This window comes from Antrostomus carolinensis, unplaced genomic scaffold (genome assembly GCF_000700745.2).
Source record: "Antrostomus carolinensis isolate BGI_N321 unplaced genomic scaffold, ASM70074v2 scaffold13506, whole genome shotgun sequence".
In the NCBI taxonomy this organism is placed as follows: Eukaryota; Metazoa; Chordata; class Aves; order Caprimulgiformes; family Caprimulgidae; genus Antrostomus; species Antrostomus carolinensis.
In genome coordinates, this window is record NW_010322628.1 from 6,916 (window position 1) to 29,102 (window position 22,187).

At 50.9% G+C, this 22,187-nt stretch overlaps 1 protein-coding gene across 1 annotated transcript in view; it reads left to right on the top strand.

Moving 5' to 3' along the window:
• The window catches only part of SORL1 (sortilin related receptor 1), a 38,436-nt gene that overhangs the window by 541 nt on the left and 15,708 nt on the right, over positions 1-22,187 (top strand). The window contains exons 3-25 of the mRNA XM_029085534.1: positions 511-711; positions 2,126-2,193; positions 2,543-2,723; positions 4,754-4,855; positions 5,814-5,983; positions 6,153-6,345; positions 6,536-6,653; positions 7,180-7,253; positions 9,037-9,125; positions 9,253-9,431; positions 11,096-11,282; positions 12,365-12,493; positions 12,759-12,844; positions 14,545-14,609; positions 14,746-14,853; positions 15,037-15,168; positions 15,645-15,736; positions 16,474-16,720; positions 17,180-17,318; positions 18,017-18,190; positions 18,366-18,479; positions 19,046-19,168; positions 19,632-19,751. Of these exons, the coding sequence (XP_028941367.1) occupies positions 511-711; positions 2,126-2,193; positions 2,543-2,723; positions 4,754-4,855; positions 5,814-5,983; positions 6,153-6,345; positions 6,536-6,653; positions 7,180-7,253; positions 9,037-9,125; positions 9,253-9,431; positions 11,096-11,282; positions 12,365-12,493; positions 12,759-12,844; positions 14,545-14,609; positions 14,746-14,853; positions 15,037-15,168; positions 15,645-15,736; positions 16,474-16,720; positions 17,180-17,318; positions 18,017-18,190; positions 18,366-18,479; positions 19,046-19,168; positions 19,632-19,751 (3,091 nt within the window). The remainder of the gene's footprint in view (positions 1-510; positions 712-2,125; positions 2,194-2,542; positions 2,724-4,753; positions 4,856-5,813; positions 5,984-6,152; positions 6,346-6,535; positions 6,654-7,179; positions 7,254-9,036; positions 9,126-9,252; positions 9,432-11,095; positions 11,283-12,364; positions 12,494-12,758; positions 12,845-14,544; positions 14,610-14,745; positions 14,854-15,036; positions 15,169-15,644; positions 15,737-16,473; positions 16,721-17,179; positions 17,319-18,016; positions 18,191-18,365; positions 18,480-19,045; positions 19,169-19,631; positions 19,752-22,187) is intronic.

A 22,187-nucleotide genomic window follows, 5' to 3' on the forward strand; every position in this document is an offset into this window, starting at 1 on the left:
CAACAAGAGGGTGAGGATGCGGCAGCCGGCCGTGGTGGGGCTGGTACGCGGGGCAGCGCCACTTCATCGCTGTTGACAGCGTGAACACAGCACGGCCCCTGTGCCGGGGAACCTGGTCATGTGGCCACCCCGACCCCCAGCCATGGGTCATGCTAAAAACCTGCCTTTGCACAAGGCAAGTGCTGATGGGGACCTTTCTACTGCGCCAGTGGGGAGGGACAGCCCCTCCCACAGGCAAGGACTGAAGATGGCTTTTGCACAGTCCTCTCACTTCCCAGGAGACCCCACTCAGGCCACCCTGAAGGGACCTGGGACAGAGAAGGGACACGCTAGGGATGCTGCCTGACCTTCTGCATGGCTCTGTGCTGCTCAGGAGCATTGGAGCGTGGTAGGAGAAGGGGTGGCTGGGGCAGGCAAAGTCCTCTCCTCCAGAGTTTGCCCTCCCAAAGGCTCCCCGGGGACACCTGCCTTTCTTACAGCTAGCCTGAGCTCTGCTCTGACCTCCCGGAGGCTGATTGCCTGCTTTCCTTCTTCCTTGTCGGTCCCCAGTATATCTTCGTGGACGCCTTCGTCCCGTACCTCTGGATCACCACCGACTTCTGCAACAATATTCAGGGCTTCTCAATTCCCTTCAGAGCAGCAGATCTCCTCCTGCACGGCAGAAACCCCAACCTCCTCTTGGGCTTCGACAGATCTCATCCTAAAAAACAGGTGAGCGCTTCTGCTTAGATGGGAGGGTGTGGTGGTTTGGGTCCTGCCTCTGTCTAACCTGCTATGACATTTCCCCCAGGTGCCCCACAGCTCTTATGGCATGCCAGGAGCCACCCTGCCTCCTGCCAGCACCACCTGGGTTTAGTGCTTTGACTGTCCGGGGCATCTGCACTCAGATGGCTGCGTGCAGAGCTGCCCAAATTGCCCAGGATGTTCCCTTCCCTACAAGTCAGTCTGGTTTCTGACCTATGGAGCAATGAGGATATAGTACCTGCAGGATAGCTGCCTTACATGTTTCCTTCCCTTTCCTTTCATTGATGCTGGTCCTTTCTCCCTGCCGCTCCTGACCGTATCGATCTCCCCGACTATTGCAGTCATAACTCGCCGCGGAGCGCCGGCAGCTGAGGCACAACTGGCCTCTGCAGTACTTCATGCAGGCGTGTGGTTTGGCTTTGGGGCTTGGATAACAGATTGCTTCTTGAAAACAAACACTTTTTTTTCCCTCCCCCCTGGAGCTAATAGATAAAGATTGTAAATAATTACAGTACCTTCAGATGTACACAAAGGCAGCGTACGCAAAACCTGGAGATGAAACAGCTGTCCCTCAATATGTGAACGGGGATAGTCAAGCAGGGTATGTGCAGAGTTGGTGGTGTTTTCAGCCTGGTCGTAGCAAGGTGTTTGCTGGGTGCTGCTGATGCCTTCCCGGGGGCATGGAGCTGGCCAGGAGTTGTACCTTTCCTGGGCAGGCTGCTGGACTTACTGGTGAGGCTGGAGTCTGGCTGGCCCTATCCATGTACCTGCAGGAAAGAGGCAGAAATTGCAGCTTGGGTGCCACCACAGTGCTTGGAAAGAAACAGGCAGGTTTCAGGAACATGGGACCTTTGAGATCCACAGAGGGGCCGATGTACCTGCGGGCTGGCGTGTTTAAGGCTGCTGCTTTTGTTGGCAAAATGAAAGATACTATCTCTCCTCGTGACCTTTGCCTTACCGATGCCTGCAGAACTGCAACAACAGCCTGTCACTGTGCTTGGGGTTGGGAATGGCCTCTGAGGGAGAGACGGCTCTGCACAGATATTTACCCTTGCTATCGCACTCCACGAGTACATTATAACAATTTGTTTGAATTTATGAGTTACTATAAAACCAGGTGGATCCACAGACAGTAGGAAATCCTTCTGTCTGGTAGAATATTAAAGGACAGATTTTTCCCGTTTGGGTTATTCTCCTACAGCTAGAAAGACTTCTGTTTCTCCAGGCAGCTGCCACATAAAGAGAAGTCATCAAAGTAGTTCATGTTTCTGTGATGAATGTGTGACCATCCTGCCTTTGCTGCCTGAGGTTGGGTCTCTTAAAGAACAGGGTCTGCTTGGTTGCCCAGTCCCATTGGCATCACTCACCTGTGTCGTTGCAGCTCTGGAAATCGGATGATTTTGGCCAAACCTGGATAATGATTCAGGAACACGTGAAGTCTTTTTCTTGGTACGTATCACACCGGTGTGTTACGCCCAGCTCCTTTCTTCTCTCGCTCCTTGCCTTTTGCCTCATTTGCTACCCTGCACAAACCAAGGACCTTGGCACCAAAGCGTGCTCCAGACCCAGCTCCCTGTTCCACTCGCCCAGCAGAGACCCCGCACCACGGGGATGTGGCACACAGGGTGACAAGAGACAGCCACCAACACACACACCTGGGGGTGCTCTGCATTCCCCCTGGTTCTTGCCCGCCCACCGCATCTCTTGAAAGGCCTCCTGCTCCTTGGCACCTGCTGCCTTCTGCATTGCCCTGTAAGTGCAGAGATACCACCACCACCCCCTCTTCTGTTCTTTTCAGGGGAGTCGAGCCCTACGATAAGCCAAATACAGTGTATGTCGAGCGGCACGAGCCTTCTGGGGCCTCGACTGTTATTCGCAGCACCGATTTCTTTCAAAGCCGAGAAAATAAAGAAATAATCCTGGAAGACGTTGAAGACTTCCAGCTCAGGGACAAATACATGTTTGCGACAAAGTCTGTGGTAAGTATCACACGAGCAATTCGCTGCCGAGGGTGGCGGCCGATGCGTTGGTCCGGTACCACCACGGCCTCAGTGGCCAGCAGCTCTGTTTTCAGCTGGGACTCGTGTCTAAAGCGCGGCAGGAGTGTTTGCTAGCGACCATGCTACTCGCTGCTGTACCTCGTGGCCTTTGGACCTCACATTTAGCTTGTCACCGAGGTGTCTCTCAGGCTGCCCACGGCCACCGTCCCCGCTTCGCCTCGCGCCGCCGCGGACAAAGCAACACTTCCCGATACCGCTCTCCCGGCAGCGTTTCCGTATCCCTGCCTTTGGCAGGCTGAGCAGAAGTGGGTCAGCCTGGGAAGTGCTGGGACCTGGGAAAAAACACAAGATGCCTGAGAAGGACAGCGAGGCAGGGGTGGCGGGGGAAGGGGAGATGTGGCTCAGCACCTCCGTGGTTAGGAGGCCGCTTGTCAGACAGAATCACCATCAAGCACGGACTAGGTCCAAGTGGTCTAATGTGCTCCTGTCTAGAAAGCAAGCTGGGATTTCAGTTTGCTTTCCTAAGAGAAGAGAATGTGTGTGAGTGAAATCAGTCTTTTGGTCCCTCTGCAGACAGGGCCTCCCTATGCTTTTTGCAGCTGTTGGCCAGTTTCAGACAAAGCTGAAAAAGCATCTGTGCTTTCTCTAAGGGCAAGTCCTTTCTAGACAATCAGAGACGTGACACCTGAGGGGTACAATCCTGTTCCTTCTAGATTTTAAGGAGCACTTTTCTTTTTAGAAGATGCTAGCATTGCTTTCCTGCCCTACTGTTGCCATCGAGTCTTTTTAATGAGCAGCCTTTGCCATTTAGGGGTGACTCCTTGCAAAACCATGTCAGCTTTCCTAGGCAGTTAAACGGCAAGCATGTCACCTCTGGCCACCTGAGTGGCTGCTGTGGTGTCTGATGCTGGCAGGGAATGTGTTTGCAGAACACTTTCCGTTTCTCAGAAGTCTCTCCTGCAGGTAGTACAGCCTGCAGCTCTTAGGGCCCATCCCCTTGGCGCTATGCCTGATCTGAAACCTGTTGTAGGTTGCAAAAGATTGTATCTAGGCTGGCTGGTGGTGCTAAGTGGAACATGGGGAATGGGCTGTATCTTTGCCAAGAAGCCAACAGGCTCAGGGGACACAGCACCCTTAAAGCATGGGGCTGGTTTGACTTGGGACCTTTCAAAGCATGAACTCAAATTGAGGGTTTTTTGGAGTTGTTTCTGCTCCTGGAGGGCTCAGGGGTCACAGGGGCGACTGTCACACTTTCTCCTACAGCTCTAATGACCGGTGTTACACTAAACAACATTAAAATCGCCTGTATTCCGTGCCAAAGCAAAGACCGGTGTGAAATACAGAGGCTGGAAGGAAGGCTCTCTTAATGGCTCTAAAACTCTCATATGGAAATTATATCCCCAGGTCTGGAATCGGGCACTTGCATCAAACCTTGGCTGCAGCAGGAGCGGCACAGGGTTGAAGACAGGCCGGGTTGCAGAGGCACCCAGGACTTGGACTTCTGCTCCTTTCTGTGGGAGGCACGGTTGCTTAGCGATATAGAGCCTGGGAAAATCAGGCCGCTTATTTTTGGAGCCTAAATCTGGGTTTAGGTTCTTACCATTGGAATCCCGTATGAAATAGGTTACCCCTAGTTTTTTACTTTTTTTGCCTTCACGCTGGTACCTTTCATTTTGTGCAAACTGTTAAAAATAGGAAGGAAAGGACAGACTGCTCGGCAGAAAGAGGAGGAATTAAAGCCAACCTCCTTACCTCCACTCCACCAGCCAGGAAGGGCAGGTTCTCTCCTTGCTGAGCGCTGGCTGAGGCAATGTAAACCGTGAGCAGGGAGTGCTGCTCCCCACCGTCAGTCCCAGGCAGCTGCTGCTCTTTGCCCACGTGCAGGGAGGGTATGGTCCCAGGTGTGCCATCTGTGGGTTTGCCCCAGTCTGCCTTTTGGCCGCTGTGGCAAGCGAGAGTGATTTCAGGGGTGAGAGTTATTCCTAACACGTCCCTCTGCTCTGCCGCAGCATTTGCTAGGCAGCTCGCAGCCGCCCTCGGTCCAGCTCTGGGTTTCCTTCAACCGCAAGCCAATGCGTGTGGCACAGTTTGTAACCAAGCATCCAATTAAGGTAAGTGGTGATTTCCATGAAGAACTCCTCTCTCCCTCCTTTGGCAAGGACACCCTCAGATGCCAACAGCAGTTCTCTGCGTTGCAGCAGACACTGCAGGAGTTGGAGAAGGGAAGGGACCTCGTGTGACCCTGCTCAGGGGGAGTTTGGCTGAGCAAGAGCTCACGTTAGGATGATTTGGCAGTTTACACAATGGTACTTTCCTCTAGCAATTTGTGCTTCTGGAAAAAAACTGGAGTACCCAGAGCACTGTTGTGCAGGGCCACTACTGTCCTAGGTGTGAGGCTGTCTGGAAAGTGGCAGTCACCAACTTCCTCTAGCACTGCTGATGGAGGCTGGCAACAAAGCCCAGATACCCAGAAAGGGGCTGATCTCAGTGCTCAGAGCTTTGGCTCTGCTTTTGAGGATCTTACCTCTTCCCGTGGTGTGGGGTGCTAGGGCTCCAAGCACAAGCTGGCTCCACCGGCATGGCCTGGAGCATCCGTCTTCTCTGCAGGCAGGGGAAGCGCAGGGGGACAGCCAGGGTTTGCAAAGAGTCCATGATCCACAAACCAGACGTGCTGTGGTGTCTGCAGGCTGGCTGGGATGTAGGAGAGCACGAGAAGTACGCTCAGCGTTTAGCAGAGTAACGGGGTGCACTCCTGGCTACCAGACAGCCCTGTCCTCGGGGCGAGGGGGCAGGCAGAGGGAGATCTGGCATCGATGGGGCTTGGCACCCAGCACAGCTTCTGGGGGGCTTTACCAATGGGTTCTGCGACACAGAGGGTGGAGGTTGGTGATCACTGGAAAAGAAACACAAAAGAAACAGGTAAGGGAAGATACTTGCCAAGTGGAAAAAACATGAAGTGAAAAATAACTTCCAGCTAGCTAAAAGGAAACATTAAACCAGCCTGTACATAAACCCTGCTTGTATGTGCACACGTACGAAGTCTGCTCACCTGTCATTTACATCCCAAAGGAATATTACATTGCTGATGCCTCAGAGGATCAAGTGTTTGTATGCGTCAGCCACGATAACAACCGTACCAACCTCTACATCTCGGAGGCAGAAGGCCTGAAGTTCTCCCTGTCTTTAGAAAACGTGCTCTACTACAGCCCTGGAGGAGCTGGAAGTGACACCTTGGTCAGGTAATGTGGGACACACCTAATCGACTGCAGGAAATGAGAACATCAGCCAAAGACTTTGTAGTTTTTGGCTGTGTTTGATCAAAGCATTACCCCGATCCCCGGGCTTGACAGTCCCTCCATTCCCCAGACCCAGCAAGCCTGTGATTCACTGCTCCCGCTCTCCTCACAGGTATTTTGCCAACGAGCCCTTTGCGGACTTCCATCGCGTCGAAGGCGTGCGGGGCGTCTACATCGCCACCCTGATCAACGGCTCCTTCAGCGAGGAGAACATGCGCTCCGTCATCACCTTTGACAAGGGGGGCACCTGGGAGCTGCTGCAGCCCCCGGCACAGACGCACTACGGGGAGCAGATAGACTGTGAGGTAGCATGGGGTGAGAGGGAGTGGGTGACTGAGTGGGGGAGAAGACCCCCACAAAAGAGACTGTAATGGCAATCCTGCCATGAGGGAGTCCCTCCTCGCCTTTCCAAGTGGAAAGGGCCAGACTAGGTGGGATGAGCGCATGGACGAGCTCAACATGGAGGGTTAATGCTGCTGCATTTTGCTTCTCCAGTTTTCTCAGGGCTGCTCTCTCCACCTGGCCCAGCGCCTGAGCCAGCTGCTTAATTTCCAGCTGCGTAGGATGCCCATTCTCTCCAAAGAGTCGGCGCCGGGACTGATCATTGCCACCGGTACCAGCTTTCCTTCCCACAGATGCACGGGGGCTTGGGGCGTGTTATCAGGACACAAAGCACTTGGCAGTGTATAGTTTGAATATGCAGGTTGCACAAATGCAATTAAATTGAGCATTTTGCTGTCCTTTCTCTGCTGCAGTCCCTGCACGGTAATTACAGCGTGTACATTTTACTGCAGCACGGTGACGTGAGAAACCTTGCCTGCTTTGCTCTAATCCTCTTCCCTGCCACTATCCACGTTTCTTGGACATACAGACATTCCTGTTTGTCTCACCCTTTTACGAAAGAAAAAACTTACACGTTTTGTTTGATCATTTTTATAGCCATAGGTTTTTCCCAAGCTGCTTTTAAAACTCATAATAGTTTTTTAAATATTTGCTTTTGAAGGGATGAGTTTATACTGTGAAAAATCAGCTCCTCAATCATTGTCATTTTGCTCACAGATAAAAATAGGTTAGTCTGGCTTCATTTTAAGCAATTGCTTTGCATTTCTCAAGAAGAATGATTTCTCCCATTCTCCTAGGCTCCATTGGCAAGAACATGGCAAGGAAAACCAACGTCTATGTCTCGAGCAGTGCCGGGGCAAGGTGGAGAGAGGTAAGGCTGCTCTTTTCCTTGCCAGCCCAGCCAAGGTGGTGATGCAGCAGGTAGGATGTTGTCAGCAATATAGATAAGCAATGTGCAGCTCTTGGGCATTAAAAGCAACCTCCACGTACGCATCCAAGAGCTGTAGCTGCAAGGTGCTGAATGTCCCCTGAGAGGGAGGCAAAAAGGTCTGTAGATGAAGGTCCAGGTTGGCATGGAGGTGAACCTCTTGGTCCTCTTAGTGAATGTGATGGGTTCAAACGCAGAAGAGCTCCCTCCTCCATTGCTTCTTTTCAACTGTCAGGACTTGCCCTGAGCAAGGGTCGTCTGACCCCTTTTAGACAGGACTGACAGCCAGAACTTTGTATGTGAGAGAGCCTGGAGAGGCTCTGGCATCTTCCAGAGAAATAGGACGTCACGCTCCGTTTACAGGCAGTTTGATGCTGTTTACTAAGTGGGTGTTCTGGTCTGTGGCAGTATTTGTGGTCTGCCTGTACATTCTGCAGACAGTGTAATATGGTATTTCAACATCTGCAAGCTATTTAATCCCGTGAATTAAGCAGCCTCCTTTTCCTCCCTAAGTGCTGCGCGGTCTGGGTTAATGTCTGGGCAGCTGCAGCAGCGGTGGGGACACGCCACAGGTCTGGCTGTTGCCAAAGCCGACCCTGGTTCAGAGGCTGGCCCCAGCTGAGAGCGGGCGCCTCCGAAGTTCTGCTGGGGAGCGGCTGTGGGGACACGCCGTTTCTTGCCTTGCACCAAGACAGGAGCACTCACTGCTGGGAAGGGCATCTAAAAGCCGAGACTTTCAGGTGCCAACCTCCCCTGGCTCGCAGGCAGGCTTGTGCTGAGCTGCAATTAAAACATGCCGAGGAAGCGTTCACCCGCAGCTAACAATGCCGAGTTCCTGACTTAACTCGGGCCCTTTGTATCGTGAGTGGAGGTGCGGAATGACCCAGCACTGCGGTTCCTCAGCTGAGGAGAGTAACACAACTCCTTCCTCAGCTTTGGCAAGCAGCAGGCTGGAAGGCTCATTGCTCTCCAGATCATCAGCACAGTCTCACAGCTCAGATAAGAAAGGCACGGTGCATTCGGTGCCCTGCACAGGAATGTCCCTGTGTGCATTAGCACATACTGCGAGCAGTCAGGCATGTACATGCTCTCTGTTTTCATCCTGAGCTGTGCTCTGGGCTCCCTGGCTAGGAAAGCAAAGGTGATTTTGTGTTGGTGGTCACTCGATCGAGCTGGAGATGACTGAAATACAATAAGTTTCTTTCTTTGGGATAGATTTAGGAACTGTCTCTGAGGTTTTGGGTTTTTTTGCACGCCACAGCCCCACTTCTCTTTGAGCATTCACAAAACCTTACAGCCCAAACCACAAAACTTATCTGCAGTCCTGGGAAGGTGCTGAGTCCCTGCCAAGCATCAGGAAAGCCTCATAAGCATGACAAAGACCTGCAGACTGAAAGGGGGAGCCACTGACTCCAGCTTTCTGTAATGGCACTTTGTCCATTGATTCTGTCCCTGTGCACAGCGCAGGAGGAGCAGAGTCCAGGGCGTAGTGCTGCTCTTAAACACAGCTTTACATTTAGGGAAATTGGGCTGTCTGCTCTTGTCTACAGATGTTGGTCCATAAACACTTGAATCTCTGGTGCTTCCAGATACTTGGCTCAGCCCAGGCGACCTGAAACGTTAGCATGGGTCAGGCAGCATTTCTGACAAACCATGCTTTCCAGCCAAGCTTTTCCCTTAATTCAGCACAGCTCCGATGCACCCCTCAACACTGTTTCTCTTCCAGGCGCTGTCTGGACCCCACTATTACACTTGGGGTGACCACGGTGGCATTCTTGTGGCCATTGCACAAGGCACCGAAACTGACCAGCTCAAGTAAGTGGCAGGGCAGGGGGACTGCCTCTGGGGCTGGGGCCGGGGGTGTGAGAGAAAGCCCTGCGGCAGAATGCCCTGCGGCGCGCAGGACCTGCCCCTGGCAGCTCTCCCAATCCTCTTTCTCCAGGTACAGCACAAATGAAGGGGAAACCTGGAAAACATTCACTTTCTCCGAGAAGCCGGTGTTTGTGTACGGCCTGCTTACTGAGCCCGGGGAGAAGAGCACCATATTCACCATCTTCGGCTCATACAAAGAGAACGGCCACAGCTGGCTGATACTGCAGATCAACACCACTGACGTGCTGGGTAAGAGGATGGGTGTCAGAGCTGTCACTGACACTGGTCATGCCAGTAGAAGAGCTGTCCTGTCTCCACCCTGCAGCTTTTCAGGTTATGCACGCCAATAAGCCCTTGCCTGGAACTGGCCGGTCCCCACGCCACACAGCCTGCCCTGAGCACCCTGTGGATGGCAAGTCAGATCTTGACATACCCTCTCTGGGGGGGTGACAGTAAGGAGCAGACATGGGAGAGGTTTTCAGAAGCCCAAATCAACCCAGAGACCTAAGGCTATTAACCAAACTATTTAGTTATCTAAGGCTCTTGGAACCCCACTGACAAGCTGGGGAAGTTGGACACCTACATACAAATCAGGCATGGAGAAAACCTTTGTTGCTCTTGCCCTCTGTATTGTTTTCCAAAAGAGACCCCGGAGAGATGCCCTCAAGTCCTGTTAACTTAGTCTTTACTTAGACTGTCCCACGGGAGCCCAGGGGTAGAGGGCATCGCCTGCAGGGGCTGCGCTCGGCTGCAGTACCACCATCCGCGTTCGAGTGCCCTGTCCCTCGTGTCTCTTGTCCACGTGGACACGGCTGCTGAAGGCACTGGTGTCCCCTGCACTCTCCCTGTACTCCCTCCCTCCTCGCTGAGGGATTTGTTGAAAAAGAAAGGAAAAAAACACAACCTTCTGAAGACTTGTGCCTATGAATGTTTTATAACCCATTTCAGCTTTGATTGCAAGGCAGCATTTTAATCAAAGAAAACTCAGCAGAGGAATTTGCTTGACTAAAATTTATAACCGATTCCCTTGACATTTTCTTAGAAACAGATCTGTTTGGTAACCAGAACAACTTCATTTAAATGAGGTATCACAAATTCAGTGTCACCACGACGCAGCTGCTTGTTGCCTCCTGTCACCGAGTGCCGCTGCATGCTCTGAGCTGAAACACTTTCAGCTTTGCCTTTTCTTTCGGGCCAGGGCTAGAGCCTTGCAATCAGAGGGATTATCACCAAATCCTTCAAATTAGTATTGTATTACTCATATGCTCACTTTGTGAACTGGCCACCACATCTCTTTGCTCATTCTGAACAGAAATAAATAAATACAAAGGAAATTCTTATCGGGATACATAATTTCTGCCCTAATCCTCTACCTCTAATAAAATCATCTAATACAAATAATGCCTAAGTGCATCAAGAGTTTGGGGAGAAAAGGAAGAGAGAGGTGAAAGCATGAAATGAAAGCAGTGAGGTTTCTGTCACATTCATGTCACCTGGACACTAAAAGTGCTCACTGTAGGCTCTCACTCTTGCTCATTTTGTGCCAGAGGAGGGTGGCATGAAGGAAGGGGCAGCAGATGTTATCGTGGCACATGGCTGGGTGCCAGCATGCCTGCCCTCACTCTGGGCATCCTGGGTCGATGCCACAATGCCACTAGCCACAGCAAGAAGCCGAGGTTAACGAGGTGACTGCGTGGAGCCTGGAGCCCTTTTGCACCTCCTGTGAGAGCAAGGCTCTCTGCCTCCCCCGGTCCCCGGAGTGTGGTGCAGTGTCCTGCTTTGCACATCCTTGCCAGGCACACACCAACAGCAGTGACTGAGGGATATATGCATCTCCCTTGCTTTTAAACCCTTGGTCTGGGGTGCCACAAGGACTGTGTGTTTCTTTATCCCAATCTTGTCCCTTCTCTTAGGGGTCCCTTGCACAGAGAACGACTACAAACTGTGGTCACCCTCCGACGAGCGAGGCAATGAGTGCTTACTGGGGCATAAAACTGTTTTCAAAAGGAGGACTCCTCATGCGACCTGTTTCAATGGGGAAGATTTTGACAGGCCTGTCATGGTCTCCAACTGTTCTTGTACAAGGGAAGACTTTGAATGGTAAATATCAATTAATTTCTTTTAGTTTGGATTGTAAGGCTGAGGTAAGTATCTGTGACCAATCGCTCAAAGTGAACCAACATCTAATTTACTGGGCTCTTGGTATCGCTGCTTGATTTTACAGCAAAGAGGAAACTAAATAGACTGAAAACATCCTTTCATTAATTACAGGGCATGAGACTTAACTAATACCTTTAGAGCCTTTTGGGAACCTCTGAAATATTCTGTTGAAGAGGAAGGTATTGTTAATCTATCACCTTCTTTCCAATGATGGCAGACAATTTTCTGTCACATATAGAGATCCTCCACTAAAACGCTTAGTGACCCTTTAGCTGCAGGGATGCAACTGGTCCTGCTGTATCACTTCACTTGAAATTTGCACATTGCTGACACTGCACAGCTCTCAGGACTAGGAAACACACTGACAATCAGATGCAAAGGTTTCAGGTTAGTCAGTGAACTGCTTTTCAGGGACTGGACTTCCAGCAGAGCTCGCAGCCAGACTGCTTGAGCACCCAGCACACACAGTTAAGGAGAGGGCTCCAGACCTGCCTGTCCGATGCCAAGACAGAGACTGAAAAGGGGTCTGACTCATCATGAGCAGACTGGGAATAGGGCTGGTAGGATCCGATTCCTGCCTCAGAATTGCAGCCCTAGGCTCCCTGAAAAATCAGACTGACATAACCTCTTCCACAGCTTTTTCCCAAGAACAGATGCACTGTAACTCCCGTTTTACCGACAGGAAAAGCCAAGACACACACCAGTGACACGAGCCAGCTAACAGGAAAACTGGGGCTTGTAGCCAGATTTTGAGGGTACTCTGACTCCACTGTGCCTTGCTGCCTCACCTACTCTAGTCTGCTCAGCCACTGGCTGGCTTATTTACAAAATATTCTTGAAACATCCTGAAGACACAGCTGTCTGGCTGTTTATGCAGCTAAATACAGTAATAAATGAATGGACTTTTGAGATACTTTGGTTTCTTAAACCTTATATGCAAAAATAGAGCAAAGTAATAGTATAGCATGGCTGCATTTTTTCCTTCTCCCTCTTCCCTCCTTACATCTTTCTTCTCCTTGCAGTGATTTTGGCTTTAAACTCAGTGACGACTTATCGTTAGAATTTTGCGTCCCTGACCCTGAATTTGCTGGGAAACCATATGACCCACCAGTCCCTTGCCCTGTTGGCTCAACTTACAAGAAGACTCGAGGGTAAGTGTTGTACTTGGGAGGGGAACCTGATTTTCCAAATGCTGGGATTTATGCTATTGGTGATTAAAAACAAAACAAACCACAAAACCAAACCACAAACAAAAAAGCCCCACAAAAAGCACACAACAAATGCCCCATGAGTGGCAGAAAACAAACTGCATGTTTGGACATATGTTGCAACTAAGCACTGCTGCTTATTCTGGCTGCACGTGGTGGTATGTTAACAGTTTCCATGAAATAATCTGCCTGGTTGTATGTGTTGCAGCTACCGAAAGATTTCTGGGGACACTTGTACAGGTGGAGACATCGAGTCGCGGCTCGAAGGGGAGCTGGTACCATGCCCGCTAGCTGGTGAGTACATACAGGATTGCTTTGGACACAAGGGCTTCATTCATAAAACCTTTGGCTGGTGCCTGAGGGACCATGCACAATTCCCAGGGTCCTTTCAGACAAAACCTCTGACATGGGAGCCGAAACGCCTCAGTTGGTTACAAATCCATCATCTGTTCTGTCCAGGACCTGCTTCAGCCTGCGGTGCAGAGCCCTCTCTGCTCCTGAAGTCACAGGAGGCTGAAACCCTCAGAGCAGGCTGCGGGCATGAACCTTCTTAACTCTGTCGCGTCCTCATTCTAGCAGGCTTGAGCCCAACCAGAAAGACAGAAGTCAGACCAAACAGATCCTCATCCTGGGGAAACCCTTGGCAAGATACCACCCTGAGACAGGCCACTGTACGCAGCTGAACCAGTGGCTCTTTGGGGCCAGACTAGGGCAGATGCTGCCCTTTAATCCTCACACCCATGCCTGTCAGACTTCACCTCCATCATTACTTTCTCCTCTCAAACGTACGAGGCACTGAAATGGTCTCAGGCCCCTGTACTGACAAAGTCATTTGCATTCTGCTCATTACGGCTTTAATTTAATCTGCCATCACGAGCTGCGTGATTAGCATGCCGCTGCACAGCCGCTCGAGAGTGAGCCAGAGACAGGGAAGAGACTCACGTAAGGGATGGGATGGCTGAGCCAACGCTGTGGGCAGGATGAGCCCGGGGCCGTGGCTGAGCAGTGGCACAGGGCTGCAGAGCAGCCAGCCCCACCAGCATGAGGTTTCCTTGCACCAGCTGAAGATTTTTCAGGGTGCAGAAGGTATTCCAGGTGCAAAACAGCCTGGCGGGTGCCTGGGGATGTCTTCCCTCTGCTGGGATTCATGCCAATGCCGTGCTTAGTTTTCCTCCTTGTTCAGAGCCTGACACGTTATTCACCCCTCCAAGCCCTCTTGAGCTGTTTGGAGAGCTGTGTTAGTCATGCTGAGAAGGGCCCTGCTGATTGAAAAATAAACCTGCAGTCCCCACCGGGCTGGGCTTTGAAGTGCCATGTTCCCAGAGTATTTGCTGATCGTCTTCAGATACGTGTTGACTCGCACCATGGTAACACTTTCACGTACAGTATCTGTTTCGTATCTCCGTATAATCTCATTAGGGATGCACAGCCAGAGTTACTTACTGACATTAGCTTTACTCATTAATAGCATTATTGGACTTTACCGGTAGTATGCTAATGCCTGGGAGACTTTGTCCCAGACCAGGATCCCATTACGCTCGATTCTGCGCAAATTAGAAACAAAACCTGCTCTGGCATATTTATTGCGGTGCCGGTGTCCCCTAGGGACTCATAGATTTACATCACTCCCACCTTTTTTTATGAGATTTTTAAGGAACAGAAGATCAGTATTCTTTTTCTAATTGGTGGCATGCTAATGTGGGAAGGAAAGGGTCACGATGGTTTTTGCTGTCCTCACCTCCTCCTTCAGCCCCTGGAGTAAACAACGGCCACAGTGTGTTCCCAGGCACAAGTGTGCATAGGACCAGCATAAGGCTATTAGTGCATTCTCATTAACCTAATCCCACTGAGACAAAGGGCCTTTGCCTCCCTTACACCGAGGTGCTAAAACATGCAGTCAGGGGTAAGAAAAAATACTTGCTATTTTCTTTTTGCCCCTTGAGTAGCTTAAAACAGCCAGAGACATCTAAAGAAGGCGCTCCCTGTTCTTGCAGAGGAGAACGAGTTCATTCTCTACGCCACCCGCTACTCCATCCACCGCTACGACCTGGCCTCCGGCGTCAGCGAGGAGCTGACTCCGGCGTCAGCGAGGAGCTGCCCCTGGCCGGGCTACGAGGGGCGGTCGCCCTGGACTTTGACTACGACCACAACTGCTTGTACTGGGCTGATGTCACTCTGGACATCATACAGGTGAGCCCAGCGAGGAGCTGCCCCTGGCCGGGCTACGAGGGGCGGTCGCCCTGGACTTTGACTACGACCACAACTGCTTGTACTGGGCTGATGTCACTCTGGACATCATACAGGTGAGCCTCCTTGCACCGAAGGCAGGGGTTTGCATACACACCCTGAAATACAAGTGTTTATCTTGGGTACTCCTCCCCTCTGAGCTGTCTCATGGCGTGCCTCGCACTCCTGACCGTGCTCACCTTGAGGCTGCGGAAGTTTCTCATCTTTTATTCTGATTTTTTTTTTTTTTTTTTCCCCAGCGTCTTTGTCTCAACGGCAGCTCTGGGCAAGAAATAATCATAAGCACTGGGCTGGAAACGGTGGAAGCTTTGGCCTTTGAACCTCTCAGTCAGTTGCTGTACTGGGTCAATGCTGGGATTCCCAAAATTGAGGTACAGCTATGCCCCTTCCCTTACTATCATTGTGTCAGTGCATCTTTGAGGTGGCTGGGCCCTAATTTGACTGCTGCCCTCAAGTCTCATTGCTGGTGGGGCATTACTAAACACTAACCCTCATCCCGTGTACCACTTTTAGGTCTAAATGCAAACACGGTACGATAACATTCAGCCCTGTGTACTTAAACCAAGGTCAGTTTGTGAGGCTGAATTGCACAGCAGAAATGGGGGGGGAACAAGCAACATCCTTGCACGGTATGCACAGCCAGAACGGGGTACAGACAGAGCTCTGCGGCAGCTGGCTGCTCGCTCAGTCGCACAGAACTGTCAATAAATACACCAACCTATCCTCTTTTATCCCTTGCCTTACAGCAGTTACCTGCCACAGATTTCACTCAGCTTTAACCAGTGCAATTTGCCCTCTGCATTGCCTGCAGTAAACACCTCCTTTCCGTTTTTGGTTACGATTCTAGGTTGCCAATCCAGATGGAGACCTGCGACTCACTGTCCTCAATTCCTCAATACTTGAACGACCCAGAGCCCTCGCTCTGGTTCCCCGAGACGGGTAAGAAAGCAAGCATCACAAGTAGTTGGGTCCCTTGATATTGCCCAGAGAACCGCGCAGGTACAGCCCCCCCACGTCACTACACTCCTAAGAGGCGAACATGAGGGACAGTGCTGCACGACAGCTTTGAGAGGCTCAGCCCCAAAGGGGGCTCTGTGGCAGCACAGAGGGGTGCAGCTCACAGTCCTGCCCCGTGTAGCCCACTCTTGCCATCGTGGGCCCAGCCGCCTGGGAGCAGAGCTCACAAACTGTTTTTTCTTTCAATTTAACTGCTGTTTTCCTACCTGTTCGTGTCTACTAGTAAATAACTTTTCCTGCCAGTAAAACTGGTCTGGTCAGTGGAGAAAGCTGCAGGGATGTGTGAGAAACTGAGCCGTGCTCAAATTCAAGAGACAAATGCAAGTTACATCTTTCTGAGTATGTTTTTGCCATGGCTGCTGCTGTGACTCCAGCGTAGCAATGACAATCCTGAGCTGCCTTTAGCTACATGCGCTAAAGTAGAGCAATTCACCGCAAAGTAACCTACATCTGCACACAGAACTTGCAGCTAAATAAGCCTCTCTGCTGCTTGTAGATCTGCTGGTGGCGTTCATTAGAATTGCAAAGAGCTCCCTTTCCAAAGGCATGTCTTGCAAGAGATGTGGAATGTAAAGCATTCAAACCTCTGCTTCGTAACATGTATCCTTTTGATGAGCTGTTTTGTTACGATTTCGAGTAACCTCTCTGCCTGTTGTTAGGTTGATGTTCTGGACAGACTGGGGAGACTCTAGAGCTGGCATTTACAGAAGTGACATGGATGGGTCATCGGCCGGGTGCATCGTTTCAGAGGGTGTGCGGTGGCCAAATGGCATTTCTGTGGATGACCGGTGGATCTACTGGACCGAAGCCTACATGGACAGGATCGAGAGAGTTGATTTCAATGGGCTGCAGAGATCTGTGATCCTGGACAGCCTCCCTCACCCCTACGCTATTGCTGTATTTAAGGTATGTATGCGGCAGCCTGTTTCCCATCAGCTTGTATTTCCATGGCATACATGCTTGGAGGTTGTTGCATGTATGGGGAGGGCAGTGGCAGAGCATCGAGCACACTGGATTCAGATGGTAGGAGTGGGTGTGATACATACTCTATTTCTGCTCCTGGCACGTTCCCACGCACCCTGAAATGAGCAGGCAGATACAATTGAAAGCAGGACCAACATCCAAGAGACATGCAACTTTCCCAAGCAGCTGCACTGCACTGTCTTCCCCAGACTGTTTGCCACTCAGCAGCTATGACTGCTACTTCTGTTCCTGCTCAAATCCCAGCTCAGATCTTCCTCCTCTTCTGCCCCTCAGGTTGGGCAGACGGGTCAGGCGGTTTGGGTGGCTTAGTGCAGGTAACTGCTGATGAGCTTGGCCCCGGCAGCGGTGCTGCTCCTGCTAAGAGCAAAGCCTGTGTTTCAGAATGAAATCTACTGGAATGACTGGTCACAACTGAGTATTTTCAGAGCGTCCAAAAACAGCGGCTCAAGAATGGAGATATTAGTCGGCCGATTAAATGGGATCATGGATATGAAAATCTTTTACAGAGGAAAGACAACAGGTAGTCGCGTGAGTGTGCAGATGAACTTTCCTGTGATTTAGGAATGTGGTCATACCCCGTTTCCACAGGTCCTCAAGGCCACCAAGCCATCCTGGCTCACATTTCATGAGCCTAAATATATCCCCATTCCTGCAGGGTTTGAAGTGCTCAGGCACCATTATAAAGAACATGTTTTGTGAGCGGTGCACCTAGCTTTTCTGCTGCCAGGAGAAATACTGTCCATCAGGGAGAGAGCCCAGAGGCCACTCAGCTGTGGTGGCACCTCATAGTTACAGTTTACAGACCATGGCCTTTCCATGCAAGATACTCTATAGTCCACAAGAAATACAGGGTCTCAGAACTGCACCAACTTTGTCCTCCACTTACTGATCCATCTGGGCTGCGATAAGGTAGCTGTGGCCCCTGCATGATGAATGCACTGAAGGGATTGCCTTCTTTTTTAGATAGGTATAAGACCATCAAAGGGTTGTGCCAGCCAGCAGCCTGCAAGAGACTGGGAGGACCTTTAAGACCCTCCGTCTCCCTAGAGCAGATGGCTCTATGTATTTCTAAGGCCAGCCTTGGTGCTCAGCACTGCAGAGCTGGCTCCTAGTGGGAGTCTGAACCCAAAGCCTGGGATGGCAGGTGAAATAGGGTTTCCTGCAGCATCTCCGGCTCTCTGTCCTGACAATGTCCCCTTCCTCCCCACCTTGTGCCAGGGGAGAACGCCTGCGTCGCTAAGCCCTGCAGCCTGCTCTGCTTGCCCAAGTCAAACAACGGCAGGAGCTGCAAGTGCCCCGAGGGGGTGTCCAGCACCGTGCTGCCCACGGGGGACGTGAAGTGCGACTGTCCTCACGGCTACAGCATGAAGAACAACACTTGCATAAAGGAAGGTAAAGCCACACTCGGTTCTTATTGCTGCTTTATGTTGAGAGGAGGTTTCTGCTACTGTGAGGGGTTGGCGTGACCTTTCCTCTGCCCTTTGGGCAAGGAGGAGTACAGCCTGTCTTCTGAAAGCACAATGTCATGCCTCACGCCAGCTTGTTTTTGTTTTGCCTTTTGCACCAGAAAACACGTGTCTGCCGAATCAGTACAGATGCTTCAATGGGAACTGCATAAACAGCATTTGGCAGTGTGACAACGATAATGACTGTGGGGACATGAGCGATGAGAAGAACTGCCGTAAGTGCCCTGCAGTGGCATTCGCCTGTCCAAATTTAGATGTCTGCTGTGTCAGTATTGCACCTGAGCTGATAGTCTATGCTCCCTCCATAGTCATGGGGAGCAAGGGGCACTCTGGGGGTGCAACTCATCTCCTCCTTTGGTAGACATCTGAAGCCAGTCAGCGGACTTTCTTCTCCTTTGGCTGCCCTGTCTGATCTCACTACCCATGTTTCAAGGCCCCTTTCTGGGGAGCAGGCAGCTATACAGCCTTGGCTTTCATGCTCCCTGACTGGGAGGCAATGCCCCTGGGCTTGCGAGTGGACATGATGGTGGCAGGAGCTTCAGTCCTGATCCCCAGACAGACACCTAACCTCCCTCTGCTCTGCTTTACATAGAGTGCCTGATAGTGGCATTAAAATACAATAACAGTAACTCAGGCTGCATTGAGCAAAGCTCGCACGATGCTGTCCCTCTCCCTTCACTTTCCTGCACTGAGTACACACCCTTGGGCAGCAGAAACAGTTTTCTAACCGTCCCTTCAACCTCCTTTCTCCTCCTCCTCCCCTCCCTCCCTGCTGCATTAGCCACCACTGTATGCGACGCTGAGACCCAGTTCCGCTGCCAGGGCTCGGGGACCTGCATCCCGCTGTCCTACAAATGCGACCTGGAGGATGACTGCGGGGATAACAGCGATGAAAGTCACTGTGGTGAGTGCCATCGCTCAAACCTCCTTCCCTGTCCCTGTGCAAGGGCAGAAAACCCAGCAGTGCTTTGGGGCAAGGTGCTGCTCAGAGATGCTGTACAGCAAGGCAGTGCTTTGCCAGGTCCCCCTGCTTATCCTGGCTACCAGCCACCTCTTCCCATCATCTGCTGTGTTCTGGGAAGTGAAGGTCAGGAGAAGAGAGCGAGGCTGTGTGCTGGTTCTCCCCCGTTGCTGTGGTCCCGCAGGGAGACTTCAATGCCATTATCACCCAGCTCTCCTGCTCTGCTTCTTTGGTTCTCCTCTGACCCAAAGCCAAATGTTTGGAAGAGATTACAAGCTGACCTCGGGCAGGGCTGCGTACGCTGTCACATCTCAGATATTAGCCTCTTCTCCTTGGTCAATGTGAAGCTTTCCTCCTCCTCTGCCCTGGCCCTGACAGCATCTGAACTGCATGTGCTTATTTGCAGAGGCTCACCAGTGTAGAAACAATGAATTCAGCTGCAGCTCAGGGATGTGCATACGTCTCTCCTGGATGTGTGATGGTGATAACGATTGCAGGGACTGGTCCGATGAAGCAAACTGCACTGGTAAGCACTTTGATGTGATCAATAACCTTCTGTTGCAAACCCTCATTACTTACAGCCTGGGGTGCTGTAGGACATCGGCCAATGTCTCCTGCCTCAGTTTCCCTGCTTGTTAGTTGAGCCTCCCAGCAGGGCAGCCAGGCAGCGTGCAGCTCAGCTTTTGGTGATGCAATGCTCCAAAAACAAAGGGTTTCTTTCCTCCAGTGCCTTCAGCAGGCCTTAGGGCTCACTGTGAAGCTGCTGACAGCTTTGCGATGCTTGCACAGTGACCCAGCTTTGCTTTTTGCTTTCAAGATTATGCCAACAGGCACGCCTTGCTGGGCTGGCCACGGGGCCATGCGCCTGCTGCCTACCAGCGGCAGTGGCTGTGCCTTTGAAGCATGTTGAATGGGGAAGCAGGTCTGTGGCTGCCGGGTATCCAAAGGATGCTGCTGCACAAAAAGGGCTCCTTTCTTGCACAGAGGCAGCAAACAGGCCAGTGTGCACTGATTGCATTTCACTATGACCGTTTTCTGACCATTAAATACATTGCAGAAGACAGGCATGTTCTTTGCAGCTTCTCCACAATGATTTGATCTGAAGGAGAGGCAGATTTAGATCAGGAAGTGGCTTCTCTTCTGAGCAGCCTCATTTTGCTCAGTGGGTTTGGAAATCTAAAGAGGATGTCATGAGTATGGAATCACACATGGAAGATCCACTGTTGTTTTCACTTACAACTCACATTGATGCAACCTGGTTGCCAGAAATGACATTGTTCCTAGTTTATGCCTCTTGTACAGCAAGCCCTACACTTGTGAGCCTCATTATTTACAGTTGAAAGTCACAATACTTAACAGTCCTCAGCACCACAGTGTAAAACTGATATCCCTCAGCAGTATCCTAAAGTTAACACCAAGGTAGAGCCCTTTCCTCATTAGAAAAGCCAACAAACAACATACTGGTAATTTCCATTAAAAAAAACCCCAAACAAAAAAAACCCCAAAAACCCAACCAAGCCAAAAATCTAAGTATTTGCATGACAAGAGAGTTCTAAGAGTAGGCAACCCTTCAGTCCATCAGTAAAAGGCATATGATCATATTTGTAAAGCATTTCACAGGAGAGGTCAGATAACACTAGTGGTTTCTGCATCATGGGGCTGAGACCAGCCCGTCAGGGCAGATGGGGTGACGGGGCCAGGGGAGCCTGGGGAGGGCCACGAGATCCCCAGGGATACCGACAGTGGCTTTGTTCCAGCTGCAGCCCCAGAGCTGCTGGCAGAGAGCAGGGCTAGCTGCTGCCGTGGGGCTCTGGAACAAGCATTGAGGAGGTCCCTTTCAGGCCTCCGAGCATCCATGTGCTCACCCCCAGCAGCATCCACGCCTCGAGCATGTAGGGTTTATAGTGTGACACTGGGGATCCTGGTTGTTAGTGTTCTGAATGCATGGCTATATAAGAAGGTTTAATTTATATTGGTACCACTTATATCTCATATGAGTTTCTCCAGAGAGAATTACTACAGGAAAGGAACCTACTTCAAAAAGCATATCGGGTTTGTAAAGCCTAAATTTGAAATCAGCTACAAGGATCACAATTATTTGAGAAACGTTTAATCTGACTCCACCAGCTACAATTATTGCTCTTATCTAAAATAATTACATTTCACACTGAATACCTAATAGAATATTACCGCCGCAAGATTGTAGTATTTTGAAATATGTCACTCACTAACCTAAAATTCGGTAGCATGCAATTTAATTAAGTTGAACACTGCTTTTTTTCTCAGTAACCATGAATGCTCTCCTGGTTGAAGAGCAGTATTCATCTCTAAAGTAACAGCATAGCCTAGACTTCAACCAAGATACCCCACAAGCAGACATTTTTGTGACAGGAGCCTAAGGAAAGACAGGGCCCTACTCCCTTGGAAACCCAAGGGGAATTGTATTTCTAATTTCATAGAATCATAGAATGGTTTGGATTGGAAGGGACCTTAAAGATCATCCAGTTCCAACCCCCCTGCCAGCAGCAGGGACACCTTCCACTAGACCAGGTTGCTCAAAGCCTCATCCAGCCTGGACTTCAACACTTCCAGGGAGGGGGCATCCACAACTTCCTTGGGCAACCTGTTCCAGTGTCTGACCACCCTCACAGTGAAGAGCTTCTTCCTAATATCTCATCTAAACCTCCCCTCTTTCAGCTTAAACCCATTTCCCCTTGTTTTGTCATTAGTTGCCCTTATGAAAAGTCCTTCCCCAGCTTTCTTGTAGCCCCTTCAGGAGTTGCTTTGGCAACACAGAAAAGCCTCACCTGCCTTAATTAAAGGCTGTCTCTGAGCCTGTCCTGCCCTGCACGGGGGACCCTGCCACTTTGCCAAGGCTTGCTTGCTCCCTGGGATGTTTCTCAGCATTTCTGGCAAGATGCCACCACCATCACCTTTGCCCACACACTGAGGACTGAGATCA